Below are 20,194 nucleotides of genomic sequence, written 5' to 3'. Positions count from 1 at the left end.
TCACTCCGTGCCTCTGTCAGGTGAACGTTGTCCTGGCTTATCTCCTGCCGAGGAAAGAACCCGTCTCCAGGACTCAGGAACCCTGGATTCAAGCTTCTCACCCTTCCAGTAGGAAAAACAAAATGAAACCAACTATCTGATGCCCGAACTGGACTGAGCTTCGGTTGCCTCATGTGTGAAATGGGAATAAAACTGCCTTTCTTTCCTGGCACATGTACTTTCTTTCTTCCCTTCAGGCCTGGGTTGCTTGACATCCTACACTGAGCTGCACCTGTGTTCCAGGACACGCGTGGGGCGTTTGTATCTGACGTTCTGACGGAGATGTGGATGGTAATCGGCGTGCTCCTTTCAAAGAAGAAGTCATATACCTCCAACTCCACCTGGAAGCAAACAGTTGCATCTGAGCCACACATGGAGATGTTCGAGCATAAAATACCTTCACACCACAGACAGAGGCTGCTGCTGCCTGATCTCCTTCATGACAGCCCGATCTCACCTTCTCAGGCTCTAGATCTTGCTGCTTAGTTTATAATTTTTAAATTTTCTTCTCAATAAGAGTATTCTTAACCTGAAATAAGCAAACATGCTGCAAAAGTGTCCCTGACTTTGCTCAACATCAAACCAATGGAGCCTCTCTCAAAGGTATAGGGTCTAGAGCAGTTCTCAACTAGGGGTGATGTTGTGCCCCCGGGGGACATTTGGGAAGTCTGGAGACATTTCTGGTCTCACACTTGGGTGTGTGTGTGGAGGGGGTGCTCCTGGCAACTAGTGGAGAGAGGGATGAGGTGTGCTGCTAACATCCTTCCATGCACAGGACAGCCCCCATGACAAAGAGTTACCTAGTCCAAATGTCACTGTCGCTGCTGTTGAGACCCGGATCTAGCGGCATCTATACCAACAGCCACACTGTTAAATATCCAGATTTAACTTGCTCCTGTGAAATCCATAACTACTAAGTGGGGCTATATAAGTTTGAGCCTTATTAGGTGAGATGTATGTGTCTCAGCAGGTGTTGACAGAAAAGGATGAGGTATGAGGCAGGAATGGAAGACACACTGCCTACTTTGGAAGGACGTGTGGTCCATCTGAGAGGATAAGAGCAATGATCAGACCGCAGCATGTCAACCACTCCAACATAACAGAAGCAACAGCTTCAAGGGAACAGGCTGAAAATGAAACTGAGGAGGGAGAAGTACTTTTGCAGGTGTAATGTAAATTTACGTTGAACCACTTGAAATTGTATGTTATGTGCTCACTAAGAAACTCCTCTCAAATATGTGTAAGACCCAATAAAATGAGTTTGAACTTCCCAAAGAGGCAAACGTGACTGGAAGGTAGACTGACCTTCACCCAGAGAAGGTCAGCTGGCTCAGGGGCTCTGACCAAGGCTCCGCCCTCAGTAGTCCCACCCCAGGTGGCTGAGTGAGCAAAGTTCTGCAGAGATGCAGGGCTTCCCGCCCACAGTATTGGAACAGGGCGTAGTCCCCACTGAGATAAGTGAGCTACCTTCTAACAAAAAATATCACAGATTTGAACGAAGGCTGCATTGAGATTCTACGACACAAGGCCAGAAAATGCACACAGGAAGCAGCAGAGGAGCAGCGCTTTATTTATGAGCTGCAGGTAAACCCGGTGGCTAATGAGAAATTACTTCATAATATGGAAGGAATGAGGGGCAAGGACAGGAAAGAAACAAAAGCTGCCACTTACTTTTATGACATGAAGGAAATCAAAGCAAAGGGCAAAACGCAGCCCTTACAGTCTGAAGTCTTTTGTCTGCCCTTAGGACTAAATGCTGCAAATGCCAAAATTAGATGGAGGGCAATGTGGTAACCCCAGGGACACTCATTTTCCTTAATAAACCTGAACTCAAGTCTGTATCAATCTGCTCATTTAAATTTCAGCTTGCTGGTGGGTTTTTAAGCATGGGAAGGGTTATTATGTGCAAGCCTGTAACCAGCTGTTCTCTACTCCCTTTGAATACAAAGCAAGAGGCAAGAGGCTGAAGTGGGAGCAGGAAAGATTTAGATTAAATGGAAAGAAGACGTTCCTGATGGAAAGTGTTGGATAGTGAAATTAGTCATCATATGAGACTATGGAATCGCCTACTCCAAGTCAGTGTTATTAATCAAAATTAAGGACCCCAGTAAAACACTTGTGCAAACAAAAAAGAATTTAAAATTAATTAAAAAATTATTTTAAGGGGAAAAAAGGAGACATATGTAATACCCTTTGTAATACTTTAAGCAATAAAACAATTTAAAAAATAAAAATAAATTATTTTTAAAAATTATAAACAAAACTCATCTCTAACTTCAATGGTCTGTGTAATGCAGGAAGGCTGTTGAGGGCAGCAGAGTTCCTGGGCCAAGTGTGGCCCTTAGAAATATTTCCTAGCTGGCACAATATATTTAAAATGTTTAAATATGTTTTCTATCTTTAAAAACTGGAACATTTTTACAAAGAAATTATAGACGCCCAACTTTTCTTGACAAACGAGCTAGAGCAACTCTGGGCACGTCTGGATCAGCTGGGGCTGAGCTGCAGCTGCTTCAAAAGGCACCAGCTCGCTCCTCAGTCCCCCACAGTGTCCCTCCAGGAGGGTTTGCTTATCTGCATCACTAGCCTGGCTCCTCTGGGCATTCCAGTTTGCACCCAGATGGACAGTGATTGCTTCTCTTCTGGGGCAATGGATATACAAACTCACCTGAAAGCTAAGGGAAGTGGCTTTGTAAGTAAGTCTGACCACCAAATAGGCTAAAAGTGTCGTCTCCCTTCCTTCTTACCTCGTAATGTCTCCTTTCGGAATGGCTGCTGTTTGGTGGCTGATAGGCAATCTGCATGTCCCTGAGATCTTTCCAGGTGAATGAGGAGACTGGTCTGGTGTGATCCCACAGGTGAGTCACAAAGCCCCGCAGCGGGCCTTTAGTAATATTGAACACCAGCAAGGGTTTGGGGGTCTCATCCTCTTCACAGTCCAGAACTGAGGTAGTCAAAGAGGTCAGGATGAACTGATCCACTTCCAGAACAAACATGGCCATGAACGCCGCCCTCGGAACCTGGTTGGGAATGCCAGCTCTGATGTAGACAGGCAACCACGCACTCTCTGACTTTTGAAGGAGAAAGAAAATATGAAGGGGGAAATGATGTGAATAAAGCTGGAACACACAGGGTGAGCAGTGTGACGTTTAACATACAACCACAACCTGGAGGGTGTATCCAGCAGTGATCTGACACCTGGCTGTACAGTAAATCATCGGGGGAGCTTCTGACACATTCTGATGCCCAAGCTCCCTCTCCCTGTAATTTAATTGCTCTGAGGAGGGAACCAGAAAACTGGCTTTTTTTTTTTTTTTTTTTTTTTTACAATGTACTTTTATTGATTTCAGAGAGGAAGGGAGAAGAAGGGAGAGATAGAAACATCAATGATGAGAGAATCATTGATCAACTGCCTCCTGCACACCCCCGACTGGGGAATGAGCCCGCCACCCGTGTATATGCCCTGACCAGGAATTGCATTGTGACCTCCTGCTTCATAGGTGATGCTCAAATACTGAGCCATCCTGGGTGGGTAAAAAACTGTCATTATTAAAGCTGTCTGGTGAATAATATATAGCCAGTGTTGAAAAATGGCACCCACTTTCGCATCAGAAAGAACTGGCCTTTTATTCTATCTCCACCGCTTATGATCTATCTGCATGACTTTAGACAAGTTATTTAACTCCCAAATCTCACTTCCCCCAGCTGTAAAATGGGAATGCTAGACTCCCAAGTACATGACAGGAAGTGCCCCCTCACTTCCTGTCATGCAGCTTTAAATCAGGCAAGGGCAGAATGAGGGAAAATGAGCTTATCACTTGATATTCGTGCAACTGGAAAATGGTTACCAGTTTTCTAGTCTGTTAAATCCCTGGGTCTCCAAGTGAGAAGCAGATAATAGGAATTGCAAGTGACCACTCAAGCTGGCAACACGCCCTCCTCAAATGAGAGAGCTGTGAGGAAAGAGCCCTCAAGCGGGGCGGGGGGGGGGGGGAGCGGGGGGTCTCCAGAGGAACCGTGAATGTGCACCTTGGGACCTGAGGTAGCAGCAAGTGCGACAGGCGGAAGCATCCTCCTAGCAGGAGATGCTGGTCATCATAGGATGTGATGTTTCCCACTGTTGAGAGCACCAGGCTCGATGATCAGAGTCGAATTGGTTTAATAGTGCTGAACACTGGCTATTGAACAATGAGTGTTATTCTGGAGATAACAGAAAGTTAAAAATGGAATCTGGGAGGATCTCTGTCTCAATTGAACTTCCAATAAGAAAAATATCAGATTTCAAAGTGAATGTGAGACAGGTACAGTGGGCAGAGTTTAACAAACCCTCTTACCCACTGTAAGAATATGAAAAGGTTGAGAGAGGTAAGAGGAAGAGAGCTTGTTAGAGAGGAGTGCTGTGTTGTACGGAGTCACTCCCCTGACACCCAAAGCCACACAAAGAGGAAGGGTGGGGCAACCCTACATCCTTTGTCTCAGGTGTCAGAAGAGCAGTTTCCTTGAGACCAGCCTTCAGATGTGTCTTTTACAGGTGGGACACACAGAGGGCTGATGCTGGGCTCAGACCTGAGGAAGCTACGCGGCCAGAGGCAGGAGAATAATGGTGGCTGTGCTGGGCTCAGCCTACTGTCCTTGTGTGTGGCCGGAAATAATACAAGAATGCTCCCAGATACAAGCCAAGGACGACAGAGAGTTGGTCTGGGGTCACCCTGGACCCTGACCGCTAGGGTGCATCCTTGAAAGGCCAAAGAATCCCCGCAGCAAGAAGCTGGAGGTGGCCATCATATCCTAGGAGCTGCAGGAGGAATTTCAAGTGCCCACTCAGGCCAGAAATGCATCCTCCTGAGATGAGAGATCTAGGGGGAAGAGGCCTCCATTAAGGGGTGTCTCCCAATGAACCATGAAACTGCCCCAGAGACAAAGGAGCAGCTTGAAACATCTGCCAGACTCAAAGAGCACGAAGTCAGCATAGTGGCTGATCAAATAAGACTTCTCTCTCCAACACTCCCACCAAACCACCTGCCCCACAGCCTGGAAGTTCAGAAACTAGCCAGCAATGCGCTCTAAAGAAGAGAGCCCTGCAAGAAACAGGGAAGACAATCAGCACCCCTCATGTGTGGTTTATGAAGACAAAAGAATGTATTCACTTGCCATTTAAAAATCTATCTGAAGATTCATCATTTGAAAATTCAAAAATGGAGAAATCACCATATAAAAGGACTGGTGCTGAACAATATGACCAATTAAACCTAGAGTTAAGTCTAAATAAATGTTATTTTAAACATGTTAAGAAAATGAATACAAATGTCAAAAGAGCTTACTTGAAATAGAAGATGTAAGAAATAATACTATGTATGAAACAATAAAATATAACAATCATATGCTAGAATTAAACTTGCAGATTATATAAACAAAACCTGAGAGGTGAGTAACGGCCAGGAAAAAGGATAACTAGGATCAATCCTTATCATCTATAGGAAGGAGCCAGTGAGCTTGTTATTTTTAGTTTAAATATTAAAAACATAGGTTAAATAATTTTTTTAAATTTAGAATTTAATCCTGGTAAAACACAAAGTGGGATAAAGGATTTCCAAATAAGTACAGATAAAGCCAGAGAAAATTTAGCCTGTCTTGTAAGGCAGTTTTTTAATAAGCAACGCAAAAAACAAAAGGAAACACACACACACACACACACACACACACACACACACACACACACACACATATATATTATTACAAAAATATAGCTTATATTCCTTTCTTTAAGACAAATATTTTGAAGTTAAATATCCAATTATGTGTGTCTTGCACAAGAAGCATTTAAAATAAAATTACATACAAAGGTTAGAAGTAAAAGGATGACCCAAAGTTATCATGTAAGAAAATAAAAAAGCAAAAGTGACCATATCAATTTCAAAGAAAGATAAATCCAAGGCAAGAAGCACTAAAACAAACAAAACAAAACAAAAATAGAGTGGGCAGTTGATATGATAATTTATACAAGACAAGGCTTCTGATAAGCATCATTATATTTAATATTCTGGCCAACTCAGTGGAGAAGAGACCAGAAATAACAGGAACAATTACTGAAAAAGGAAAGATAAAATTATCATGATTAGTAAAAGATATAATTATGGTTTGTAAAGGCCCAAAGAATCGAAACGTTCTTAGAATAATTGAATCCAAGAAAAAAAACCAGAGAGAAGAAAATTATACCAAAAAAAATCGCTTTCCTATTTCTCATCAGTAACCAATTAGAAGGTATAATGGAGGGGAGAGAGCCTATTCGCAATAAGTTTACAAAAACAAACTGCCTAGGACTGGCTTTCATAAGTGCGGTCAACTTGCATGAAAAAAACTGCAAACTTTAAAGAGACATATCAAAGAACATTTGCCTAGATGAAGTAAGACACCTCACTTCTGGGTGAGAAGACTAAATACAGTAAATCTTCTACTGTTCCATTTCTTCCCTAAATAACTTGTAGTTTTAACTGAATCCTGATAATAATACATAGGGGCTTATTTTTAAACTAACATAAATGATTAAATTATTTATCTGGAACTAAGAATAGGTGAGAATGAATAAGAAAGTTTTGTAAAGGAGTGATGAGGAAGAACCCGCCTGTAAAATATTAAAGTGTATTATAAACCCATTATATTTAAAATAACACAGAATTGACAAAGCAATAAATAGGCAAATCTAAGAACAGAAGAGATAGCTTTGAAGTAGTATCTTTCTATACCTTAAAAGAATCATTGAAAATCAAGGTTAACAGGTTAATCATTCAACAATAGTGTTGAAAATTTTGGCTACTTGGAAAAAACTCTTCCTGTGTTTCAAAATATAATAAAATTTATTGCAAGTGGATTAAAGAGGCAAAGATAAACAAGAAAACCTTTAAATTTTTAGAAAAAAATTATCGGTAAAATAATTTGATAAGTATAGACTTACACAAGCATAAAAATATAAAATTTTAAATAGAGCATAAATTTAACTCCATAAAACAAAACTAACTTTGGTGTGTATGCCTCCCCGCCGTGTGTGTGTGTGTGTGTGTGTGTATCTAAAAATGGTAGAAATATAGGTAGTTTTACTTCTTATTTTGCTTTCAGTGTTGTTTTTTTTAAATACTCTTTGCAGTGAGCACATTAACTTTATATTCATAAGATAATCGGTTGTATGACATGTCAAATTGACTATGGGATAGGTTAATTCTAAATAAACTAGGAAGGTGCTTTAAAGGGGTCAACTCCCAATAAAACTGATCTGAAAATATAAATAAAGCTCTAACTCAGTATAGAAAGAAAAAAGAAGAAAAATCAATCAAGTAAAAAAAAAGGGGGGGGATCTACTGTTTTTTTTTTTTTTTATGGAGCTAAGAAAGCATTAAAAGTAAAGGAGTTTCACATCAAAACATCAAAACAAGCAGAAGACATCCCCTAGTAGTTAGGAGACCTGGAGTTTAGTCTTGGTTCAGCCATAAATGAGCCGTGTATGTTTGGGCAAGGTATACAATTCCTCTGGCCACACCTACACAATAAGATGGGCTAAACCAGTTACTTCAAACCTGGCTGATGACCAGGTTTTTTTTACTGGGTGGCTTTTTAACTGGCTTTTGTGTGGTGCTTACTATGTGCCAGGCTTTGTGCTGAGTGCTTTATAAGTATTACATCATTTAATTCTCTCAATTATTCTAAAAAGTAGGTATTCTTACCCCCATTTTAAGATTAAAGAAATAATGCATAAAGTTCAAAGTCACACAGCTAGACCTTTGAACCCAAACCATCTGTGCCCAGCATCATGATCTTAACTATTAAATGTTAGACTCAAATCTACCTCAAAGTTTTTCCCAAATCTCAATTCTAAAATTTTCTGATCCTATTTTATCATTTCCTTATTATATCATGTCTTATCAATTCCTGAGGGATAATAATGTTCAATGTTTGGATCACAGGAGAAATCCTAGGGAGAAATCATACTGTGAGCAATGACAGTCTTTCACCAATATAATCTTGGACCATTGAATATCAGCAAAAAATCCAAACTGTTTCAGATGGTACACAGTCTCCTCAACTACCCAAATAAATAAATCATAGAGTACATGACTCGGTAGAGTAGCATGTTAAATATTTCAGATGAGTTGATGCCGGGAGCCGGTCCATCCTTGCTGTTTCAAGGGACCTGGCATATATGGCATACTGTTCTTAATATGTTTGCTCCCCTTAGCGCTGTGTGTTTTAACCAAGGTCACCTCTCCGAGAAAGGTTGTTTCCCCAGGTAGGGATTTTTCCCTGAAGTCAGGGAGGGGATAAAACCCCTCAACTAAGTGCCAGGCGGGTAATTAATCACTTTAACTATGAACAATCATGCTTAAGCTACATAATCTTTACTCCCTGGAATGGAGATAAGAAACGCCCTAACCTTTGTAATAGAGATTGATAGGATTGAATCAACTGGTATAAATACAGATGTAACAAGACAGCAAGACACAGAACTTAGAACACAGAACTTAGAAGAGAGCCAAGAAGACAGAACCTACACAGAACCTACAGACAGAAGAACTTCGCTGGAGAGAACATGGCAAAAGATCCTGGGCTGAACCTGACTACAGAAATATGGCAAGAGAACCTGACTAGAACCTGGTGACCGAACCTGGCTGAAGAGCTCAGACAGAACCTAGCTGGAGAACCTAGCGAGGGAACATGGCTACAGAACCTGGCTGGAGCTCCGAAGCAGAACCTCTCTGGAGATCCAGACCAGAACTTGGCTGGAGATCCTGGCTGGAGATCCTGGCTAGGCTGCTGATCAACTGAACACTGTCTCCGTGTCATTCCTTCTTCGCCGACTCCATCCACACCTTTGGGGACCCCTGGACCTGCTGGGGTTGGACCCCAGCATCTGGCGCCCGAACAGGGACCCCTAGGTAAGTGCCCTGCACTCGGGACGGATCGGACTCCACCGTAGGAAGAAGGTGGATAGTCTTCGCTGGCTCCATCCACACCTTTGGGAATCCCTGGAACAGGATTCCCCTAGGTAAGCCCCCCCCCCCTTGAAAACCCCCACACTCGGGACGGATAGGACTCCACCAGGGTGCTACAGACCCCCCTATAGAGGATAAATAGGGTAAGAAGGTGGATAGTACAGAACTTAGATTGAGAAGATGTGCCATACTGAGTCCAAAGAAAGAAGACTCTGTATTGATCTTTAGATTAAGAAGATGTGCCATACTGAGTCTAAAGAAAAAAGACGCTGTATTGATCTTTTAACATATATGCTTGCTAGCAGAGGAATTAAGGTTACTCCCAGTCAGACAGAACATTTTATACAAGAAGTATGTCCATGCTTTTCTGAGGAAGGAAAGGTAAATGTAAAGGCATGGGAGGAGGTAGGCCCAAGGAGCCTTATCCTTAACCCCACTGCAGCCTTTCCACCCCGGGAAAGTGCAGGATTGGCAAGCTCTCCCTGGGGTGATAGATCAGGACTCAGGTAATAGCGGAAAGCGCCAATCCTACTCTTAAAATGGATACAAGAGAGCATTTCGGGTTTTTCTTTTTAATGCCTGCTTTTAAAAAATAAAAAAGAGGGAATTTGCCGGGAGCCGATCCATCCTTGCTGTTTCAAGGGACCTGGCACATATGGCATACAGTTCTTAATATGTTTGCTCACCTTCTTGGCGCTGTGTTTTAACCAAGGTCACCTCTCCGAGAAAGGTTGAATCCCCAGGTAGGGATTTTCCCCTGAAGTTAGGGAGGGAATAAAACCCCTCAACTAAGTGCCAGGCGGGTAATTAATCACTTTAACTATGAACAATCATGCTTAAGCTACATAATCTTTACTCCCTGGAATGGAGATAAGAAACACCCTAACCTTTGGGTGTTTGATAGGATTAAGAGATTGATAGGATTGAATCAACTGGTATAAATACAGATGTAACAAGACAGAAAGAGACAGAACTTAGAACACAGAACTTAGGAGACAGAACCTAGGCACAGAACCTACACAGAACGTTCTCTAGAGACAGAAGAACTTCGCTGGAGAGAACATGGAAAAATATCCTGGACAGAAACTGGCCTCAGAACCTAGAGACAGAACCTAGCGAGAGAACATGGCAAAAGATCCTGGACTGAACCTGACTATAGAAATTGGCAAGAGAACCTGACTAGAACATGGTGACTGAACCTGGCTGGAGAACCTGGACAGAACCTGGCTGGAGAACCTAGCGAGGGAACATGGCTACAGAACCTGGCTGGAGAACCTAGCAAGAGAACATGGACACAGAACCTGGCTGGAGATCCTAACCAGAACTTCGCTGGAGATCCAGACCAGAACCTCTCTGGAGATCCAGACCAGAACTTGGCTGGAGATCCTGGCTGGAGATCCTGGCTAGGCTGCTGATCAACTGAACGCTGTCTCTGTGTCCTTCCTTCTTCTCCGACTCCGTCTACACCTTTGGGGACCCCTGGACCTGCTGGGGTTGGACCCCGGCAAGTTGATTCCACTTTATGTCATCATTTCAATGTGAAGAGAGCAAGAGGAGGAAAGGGCAGGAGAGTTTAAAAGAAATTGGAAGATGGGGGAGGCTGTTGGAGGCCTGTCTCCTTGATGATCCAGTCCTCCACCTCAAAATCCGAAAGAGTGAAAAGGACGTAATCTGCTAAACCCATAACAGAGGGGCTGAGGTCCCCTCCCTCCCAGTTTCCTGTGGCCTCACAGAGGGGGTATGTGGACCCTGATTTTCTCTAACAGCTGAAAAGTGGTTCTAATAAAGAAGGGGGAAGTGAGGCATCCAAGAGGTGTTACAAAAGGTCAAATGACAAGCTGAAGGCATGGAAGGGGGGAGAGGGGAAGAAGGGAAGCATGAAACTGGTCCCAGTCCAGAGATAGAAAACAGCCAAGCTGTTTAGTTGGTACAAAGTCACCCCAGCTGTTTATACTGATGTTATATCCAAAAGCCTCTGTTTTAAGCACTTACTGACAGAATAAACAAGCCTACAGTTCTAATGAGTCCCTTAGCAGTTCCACCCACAAGGCCCAGGAACTCTCCCTGACATGGGAACCAACATGAACACCCCCATGGACCTGGCCCTCTTTTTGTGGATCAGCTGGGGACACAGACACATAACCCAAACTCTACCTTGTATACGATCTTACTCCTGCTGTCTGTGAGGTCCAGTCGGATGGAGATATAATCAATGTTGGGAGAAGGAGGGTCCTTATGTTGATAGCGAAGCCCCATCAGCAGGAACTCCTCACAGCTCACCGTGAGACTTCCTATTTTCTTCAGTCCCAGGGCACAGCTTCCCCCTGGACACCTGAGTTCTGTTCCCAGCTCTGGAATGTATAGCACTGAATTAAGATAGTCATTTGAACAATGTGAATGTAAAATTTAAAAGCCAATCCTCTCTCCTGGGGATATTTATTCCCTCTAAGTGCCCCCAAGAATGCTCATGTGTACCCTCCAATCATTCACTGAGTGGGCTGTTATTATTCTTAAAGCCTGTAATTTCCTTCACTAAAAAGAATAGTTGACCAGTTGTCTCATGAGATCCTTGCCCACCAGAAGCTACACTGAGAGAAAAAAATAATAAAATGCATTTTCTGATGCTTGAACATCTCTGATAAACAAGCCAGCGACTCACTGTAAGCCTTCCCAGGTCCAGCCACCGTCTCCCTTTACAGCACCCACTTCCATGGATCCATCATATAACCTCTGTTAGGCTGATCTACACACTGACATTCTCTCCCCATTGTGCTTGTCACACACTGGAGTCCCTGCATACCTTTCCAGCTCCACTTAGTCTTTTAGTGAATTTCCCCTTAAACATTCTCTGGCCAACTGAACCAACCTGCTCTCTCCCACTGAAAACTATAATCATCTCGATGACAGTCTTCCTGTCATTTTTTGAGTGGCCTTCTATATAGTTCTTTAAAGTACAAAATGGGTATTCTATTTCTTAACCAGAAGATTGAATGCAATGACATGTGTAAACATGTCTTTAGCCTTAAACTGCTGTCCAGATTCAAGGTGTTGCTATGACTATGATTACCCCTTATATTTCTTGGTCTTCCCATAATGCCTAGAGCACTATTAGCCATATAAGAGTTGTCCAAAATATCTTGATTAAATGAATAACAGAAGAAAATGATCTATTAACTCTTCCTGATTTAAACCATGGCTGCTACCCACCAGCTCTACCTGCTCATCCTATATAATAAAAGGCTAATATGCAAATCAACCTAATAGAGGAATGACCAGTCGCTATGACGTGCACGGACCACCAGGGGGCAGACACTCAATGCAGGAGCTCCCCCCTGGTGGTCAGTGTACTCACACAAGGGGAGCTCTGCTCAGCCAGAAGCCCTGAGCCGGGCTCACAGCTGGCAAGCACTAAGGATGTCCGACTGATGGCTTAGGCCCGCTGTCAGTCAGACATCCCCCGAGGGCTCCCGGACTGCGAGAGGGCACAGGCCAGGCTGAGGGACTGCTTCCCCCAAGGGCACGAATGTCATGCACCAGGCCTCTAGTAACCTAATAATACTTAATGAATACACCAATTATTCTTACTACCACTGTCATTGCTGCTGTGAATAACAGCTGATAATTCTTGAGCCATACTGTGTGAAGTACTGAGTACTCATTTACTCCATCCTTATACAACCCTATGGAGCAGCTATTATCCTTGCCCATTTCATAGAGGCTTGTACAGGTTAAGTAAAATCACACAGGATACAAATAGCAAAGGCAGTTTTCAAACTCAGATCTCTTTCACTCCAAAGCCCCTACTCTTAACCACTGCCCTACATTTTTTTCAACCAGCTACACATTATACTGAGCCAAACTCTCTCATAGTGGAAGATAACCATTTACAGATATTGTTGTCAGTTTTAGTAACCCTCAGATAATTATTAAAACATTTCGTACGAGACTTAGGGAAAAAACTGTGTGGCTGATCTCCACGGGGTTCTTCTGGCCCAGGCTCCACCATAACCACCTGGCCGTGGGCTGGCAGCCGAGTGCCCACAGGGTCCAGCCGGACCGTACACTCCAGGCTGGGCGTCCTATCATAATCAAATCTAAGCAGATTCTTATCAATGGCTCGGGACAGGCCGTAGAATTCAGACACCTCCAGGACATTGTTACTCATACGGATGATGTTACAGTCTGGTTCCAGGAGGTAGACACGCAGGATAAAGGTTTCTGTGAAAGTGTCTGTCTCAGTAAATCTGTGGGGAAAACAAAGCAAAGGCAACATTTATTGGTGCTCAGGTACTTTTTTTTTTCCATCCCCAACATCCCCTTTTATTTTATTTTTTAAAATAATTTTTATGTTTCAATTACAGTTGCCATACAATATTATGTTCATTTCAGGCAAACAACAGAGTGATTAGACCTTCATATAAGTTATGAAGTGATGACCTCAATAAATATATTACCCACCTGACACCATACAGTTATTACAACATAATTGACTATATTCCCTATGCTGTATTTTACACCCCTGTGACTATTCTGTAACTACCAGTTTGTACTTCTTTTTTTAAAAATATATTTTATTGATTTTTTACAGAGAGGAAGGGAGAGAGATAGAGAGTTAGAAACATCAATGAGAGAGAAACATAGATCAGCTGCCTCCTGCACACTCCCCACTGGGTATGTGCCAGCAACCAAGGTACATGCCCTTGGCCGGAATCGAGCCCGGGACCCTCAAGACCGCAAGCTGACACTCCATCCACTGAGCCAAACCGGCTAGGGCCAGTTTGTACTTCTTAATCCCTTCACCTTCTTCACCCATCTCCCCAACCCCCTCCCATCTGGCAACCATCAAAATGTTCTCTGTATCTGTGAGTCTGTTTCTGCTCTGCTTATTCATTTGTTTTGGTCTTTTTAGATCCCACATATAAGTTAAATCATATAGCATTTGTCTTCCTCTGTCTGACTTATTTCACTCAGCACAGTACTCTCTCGGTCCTTCCATGTTGTTGTAGATGGCAAGAGTTCGTTCTTTTTTATGGCTGAGTGATATTATCTAATACATTTAAAAATAGATGATAAACTTATAACTAAGCAGCTGCTCATCAAAAAGAATAATTTTACTGAATCTTGGGACATATATTCCTCCAAATTCTCATTAAGAATTTATAGTTTATAATTTCCATTTCCTATTATAAGGGGATAGTTGGATCTAAGCAGAGATACCTATACAAGAATTCTAATGGGAAACGGGACAGGGCTAATCATTTGCCCAGAAAAGCTCCAAGAAAAATGATACAAATAAAGAACACTGAACATCGCTTCTCGGCCTTTTGGCTAAGATCAAGTGAAGAACACTGAACATTGGCTGCAATTCTCACCTCACCCATTTAGGTCTTACTGATTGCTTTCTTGTTTGGAATCTAGTAACTCCCCCACAGTAATACCTATCCACAGAAAAAGAAGTGCACAGAACAATTATCTGGCAAAGAATGCACAAGGATCCTGTGATGCTCACCTGTAAAGTCTAAGCTTCACTGTGTCTTCATCAAGAATTGGGCACCCGTTGTGAATATACTTTACTTCATTGGGAAGGAAATGGCAGTCAAAGACCTAGTTCACATAAAGAAATGAGAAAATTGGTACAAGAGTTAATTTTTCCAGCAGTGAGTAGAGTACTGCTTGGAGAAATTATGGTTTATTAACATCTTATTTTGTTTTGGTGTGTGTGTGTGCGTGTGTGCGTGTGTGTGTGTGTGTGTTTTAATCACCACCACCTATACCCGCCCCCATGCCCACTCATCATTCCACTTATACAGTTTTGTCTTCTTTTGAGAATATCTAAATTATGAAAATCAGATCAAGTAGTTTGAGCAAATAAATTAAGGAGTGGCTTAATCTCTCTAAATAATTATCTTTTATAGTCTACAGTGCATTTGAAATATGGTTCCATAAATCAAAATGTTATTTACCCACACTCCTCAGGAGTTCATAGTTCATAGCAATTGGGTAAGGGAGGTCTACATGTGTATGCATGAAAAGGCATGCCTTACCCAACCCGTGAATATACTGGATGAGTTCTGTATATATATTTTTCTTCTCCTTTTATTTCTTCCTTTCCAAATAGCATTTTTATATAAAAAAACACAACAAAGGTGCTAACTATGGACACTAATGTTGTCGTCAGAGCCAAGCCTGACCCACGGTTGTTTCTCATCTACTTTTGAGAGACTGCTGTTACTCTTTATGTAATAACGGGAATGGTTGGTAAGACAAATAGCAACCTAAAGGCAATTACTTCTATTCAAATAAAATTATAATTAACTGGATCACCTCATTCAGAGCTGGGAACTCTAGTTTTTAAAAGATGTATTTTCTCTTCCACCTACACTGTGACCCTCATTCTGCCCACTCTGACTTGGTAGAGTACTAAGAAATACAGCAGGTCCTCAGATAATGTTGTTTCTTTCAACGTCATTTTGTTATAACGTTGATGAGATGCAGTAGGACCTTAACTCTTGTTTATATCTTATAAGTACCGCGCGCTAACCGATTGCGCCACTGGAGCTCCAACTCTTGTTTATATCAATTAGCCTATGGTAAAATTGGTTTTGTTACACGTCGTTTAGTTTAAAGTCGCAGAACTTATTGATGATGTTAAGTAAGGACTTACTGTTCCCTTGAGGTATTCACACATCATCACTGTTGAGTTCACAATGTTTAGCCTGTACCTCGTTATAGCTTCAAACATTTACAGACAACATAATCCTCTCTGAGAAGACTTTACCACTAATACAAATGATCTTTTCCCACAGACATCATTGGTTCCTCTTTTTAATTTACAACAAAGAAGGAATAAAGGAAAGACCTTTCCCATATCATTGACAAATAGTCAGGGTAATAAAGAGACAATCTGTTTTGTTAAAAGAAACATCTGTTTTATGTTTCGTAATATGTTTTCCTTTTATAAAAGGCGACAACCATAATTGTCCATAAATTTACTAACTAAAACAAAAAAGAGCTAAATCCTTTTCTAATTACTGTCGAGCTTTGTTTTTTTCCACTTCAACTGCTTTTCAATTACAATTTATAATTAAATTGTCACACATTCCTAACTCATTACTCACTTTAATGACAGTAAACTGGTTCAAACTAGAGATGTTTTCTTACTGCTGTACTTCTTACTCAAAAGAGCAAGCTCAGCACCAAACCTGGGTGTTTTTCTACCCGGGACATTGTTTGCTTTGGGACAGGTGTGAGAAGTGCTGTGTGTGAGGAAGTCTTGCCCTAAAACATGAAAAAAACACACACAGCCATCGACCTTATCTAATTGACTATATCAGGAGGGTTGTCTAAACAGAAGATACTGGTGTTTACCAGTTGAAATCCCTTTCCAAATATCCAATAGGAAAATGAACCTGTTGGTCCTAAGACAAACTTCAGTAATGAAATGAAAACACTAATTGAACAGATGTTAAACAAAACATTTCCTGTGCAAATCAAATAAAACTGTTCATTACCCAGCAGGGTGTTACTAATACAGTCATCTTGCTAGAAATGGGTTCACATAAGCCTTGCTTTCAACATCCTACTAAGATCTATTAAAGAATAATGTGTAGGCTGTGTGTGTGTGTGTGTGTGTGTGTGTGTGTGTGTGTACTTGGCTTTGCTTCATTTCAAAAACTCCCTAAGAAGTAAATCCCTGGAGGAAGTTAAATCAACCTGGATTAAAAACAAGCACACTTTTTTAAAAAGTAGACTTTCCTTGGCAATCCTGTCGTTTGTTAAAATTATAATAAAAATAGGAAGATGACCTGGCAGTTTGAGAAACAAAGCCTTCTGGATATCTGGATTTCTTTATGGTACAAAGTTCTAATATTTGACCCAAAAAAAGGTGATGAAACTTCACATTTTAATGGATTCCCTTCTAATAGGATAAATTTTAGAAGGTGTAAATCACACATCTACTTTCTATGATATAAATCTATCTGAGATGTCAAATTTGCCTCTGGAAATACAGTCGCTGAACATTCAGGACTTGTTTGTTGTTTTGTGTGTGTGTGTGTGTGTGTGTGTGTGTGTGTGTGTGTGTGTGTGTTGTCTTTTTAATGAGCACAGCATCCTAAGGGATCATATGGGGACAGTCTTGGCTCACTCCCTTTCCCAGCAGTTAGGGCTTTCCTAAGTCAGCCAGGCACGTGTTGTTTCCGATCCAAATTGTGTTTCTATATGGAATTCTGCCTTAAAACCAGGGAAAGTTTGAGATGAAGATAACTTGGAGATTTATTACAACCCTTCATCCTTGTGACCAAATAACTTTTTTAAAAAACTAGTTTTGGTCACTTAGATTCCTTTTTGCTCTCCAGCACCTCACAGCCAGTCAAGTGGTGAGGATCACTGAAACATCATTGAAAATATACAATAAAGACAAGTCCATTACTCTCAGAAAAAGAGCTATATATATTCAGAAGTGACAGGCTCTTTGGGATGGGAGGAAGATACCCCTCAGAGGCTGACTTAAGGAACAGCACCTCCTCCCCAACGTGCTTTCTAAGGAGAGAGAATCTGGTGAAGAACGGGGCTTTTGTGTTGCTCAGTGGGGGATGCATGCTTGGGGCCAGAGCTTACTACTGCTAGACCAAAGGTTGCCCCAGCATGCTACTGGGAGGAATTTTTCTTCTCTTCTTCCCCCACAAAATATTCATCCTCACTTTGAAATAAATGTTGGATGTTTTTAAAATATATTGATTGGAAGGGGTATCAAATTATTAGTTCGTCAGTCTTTATAAAGCACTTACACATATCCATCCAGGGACCTCAGTCCCCAAGGATTAGGATCCTATCTTACTGCTCCCAAAACTCCAAGGCTGTTTTTGTATGGCCACTGTCCCTGTAGTTGGGTCTCCATTGCTTGCAGCTGAGCTTATTTATGTCTCCTGCCCATCTGGGTCTCGCCTTTCTCCTTGAGTGATAGGTGTCAATCCAACACATTTTCAGAGTGCAGGTGTATTGAGAAAAGGTGAGAAGATACTGCAATTATCAAACACTTAGGGGCCTGGGGCCATTACTCTATGCTAGCATTTTTTAGACGCTCACCTGAAGCTCTTTAACTGGCAAAAGCAAATCTTGTAGGAAACTGGAGGGAAATATTTGTTTCCTATCACACCAGGAATACTCCCAACATGAGAGCCCTCCACAGACTTCTGATGTGCTTCAGAACTGGACCATAACTGTAAGTGTCAAAAATAAACTGTCCAGAGATGTCAATTTGAGCCACCATCTAGCTAAGTCTCTACAGTCCACCTTTACAACTTCCGTTACCACTTTTGAACTTTATGGAAGGAATATGTTCTTTACTCAAAGGAAGAAGAAAATTAATGTTCACAGTTCAGCAAATGGAAATGGTATATTTTTCCAGAAGCCAAATGTTGAATATTCTCAAAATTGTTTACATTGGGAGGATAATTAAGCTACAGTAGAAACAAGTAATAAAACCGGAAGCAATATTTCTATTGTGTATGCAAGTAAACTCCAACTTTCAGCAAATACAATGTATAATCATATAGATTTTTTAAACCCAATGAATTAGAAGGCAATTATTCACCCTAGAAAAGGATTGGGCATAAAATTCCCTTAAATGACAAGATCTCCTAGGTTTTGAGTAAAGGAAAATTTTTTATGCAGACATTTTTGAAGAACAGAGAATATTTAGACGAGATCGGGCGCGTTCAGGGTGGTATGGCCGTAGACAAACAGAGAATATTTAAAAAGAATTATCTTCACCTCTTTCCTATGTCTCTTCCCTTACTCGAGGGAATAGTCAAGTGATGTTAACAAAGGAAAATGCCCTCCTGTTTTACTTTGCTATTCTTCGGCCACTGGTGTGTCCTAAAAATGCCTTGAAATCCTGATACCTTATCCACAGGTGCCCTGACGAGCAATGGGTGAGATCATTTGGGGCAGGGATAACCCATAAAGACTGACCATATCTCACCACACAAGAGACTGCCTACTCCAACTCTTGGAAAGGCTGTCTCTGTTTTGTGTTCTCTCCCCCCACACACACTCCCACACTCATATTCATACACACTACTGAAGAGAAAATCTCGGGCATGACCTACCTGTGGGGTAAGTTTCCCAACCCTCTGGGTTATTGGCTCATTCATCACAACTTCCACTTTGCAAGCATCTTTCTCTTTGGGGATGGCAAACTTCAGGTCATCTCCTGACAGGAAGGCAGAGCTGCCCTTCATCACTCTGACCCCACGGTTCACGCTGATGAAGGTGGGGCTGGCCCAGCCCAGGAGCAGCAGCAGCAGGGCGGTCAGCCCAGCCCAGCTCACGGAGCTCATGCCGACAGGGCCAGCTCACTTCTGCCCACCGGTGAAATCCCTTCAACAAAGGAGGGCTTCTGTGCTTCTTCCGGAGATGTCAGCTCATAGTCCAAGGGGCAGGGCAAGGGGTCCCGACGAAGTGCCCCAAGTTCTTAACATGCTTCTTTCATTGCAAACTCAGACAAGGAGGCCTTTCAGGCAATCCCAACGCTTTTAATAAAACTCGCTGATCACTCCTGACAACGCTGGCAAGATTAATGTGCTTTTCTAATCCTGCAAATGGGAATAGGGGTTGGAGGAAAGTAAGAGAGAGACCAAAAGGTTTGTGTGGCTACTCAAAAGATCCCGACCAACAAAGCAATCTTTCAACCAGCCTATCATTTTAGTTAAATTAAAAACAAATAAACTGGCTTGACCTCCAGGTCCATCTGAAAGGCAACGCAGTCATTTCATTACACTGCTTGTAACTCCTGCTTCCGGACTCAACCTGCCCCAGTGGAGATGTCAGCTGTGTGGTCCAACAGGAGCCAGCCAGCCCGCTGCCCAAGGGCAGCGTGTGGTCCCCTGTGTTCAGAGAGAGTTGTTGAACTCTTTGCTTCTGCTTCCTCATTTGTTAAATGAGGATTATAAACTAACATGTGAAAGAGAGCTGATAGCATTATTTGTACACTGTTTGAAAACATGATTAAATCTCAAAAATAAAATATATCCTAAAATTTGAGGTATGATTAGGTGAACTCTGGATAGTTTATTATGCCCATAGACAAGCTTTACATTTAAATGATTGCAATAAATTTCTGAGCATAATCAATGGATACTAAAATAAATTTTGACAAAAAGAAAATGCCT

The 20,194-nt window shown here is 41.8% G+C and overlaps 1 protein-coding gene across 1 annotated transcript in view; it reads right to left on the bottom strand.

The window, feature by feature from the left end:
- Positions 1 to 19,617, bottom strand: part of FREM1 (FRAS1 related extracellular matrix 1) — a 125,527-nt gene extending 105,910 nt beyond the window's left edge. The window contains exons 1-6 of the mRNA XM_059656635.1: positions 19,133 to 19,617; positions 14,530 to 14,624; positions 12,963 to 13,264; positions 11,175 to 11,371; positions 2,787 to 3,110; positions 272 to 380 (exon numbers count right to left, since the gene is read on the bottom strand). Of these exons, the coding sequence (XP_059512618.1) occupies positions 272 to 380; positions 2,787 to 3,110; positions 11,175 to 11,371; positions 12,963 to 13,264; positions 14,530 to 14,624; positions 19,133 to 19,363 (1,258 nt within the window). The 5' untranslated portion in view covers positions 19,364 to 19,617. The remainder of the gene's footprint in view (positions 1 to 271; positions 381 to 2,786; positions 3,111 to 11,174; positions 11,372 to 12,962; positions 13,265 to 14,529; positions 14,625 to 19,132) is intronic.
- Positions 19,618 to 20,194: the final 577 nt, after the last annotated feature.

This window comes from Myotis daubentonii, chromosome 11, assembly GCF_963259705.1.
Source record: "Myotis daubentonii chromosome 11, mMyoDau2.1, whole genome shotgun sequence".
Taxonomy (NCBI): Eukaryota; Metazoa; Chordata; class Mammalia; order Chiroptera; family Vespertilionidae; genus Myotis; species Myotis daubentonii.
This window is presented reverse-complemented; position numbering and strand designations above follow the sequence as displayed.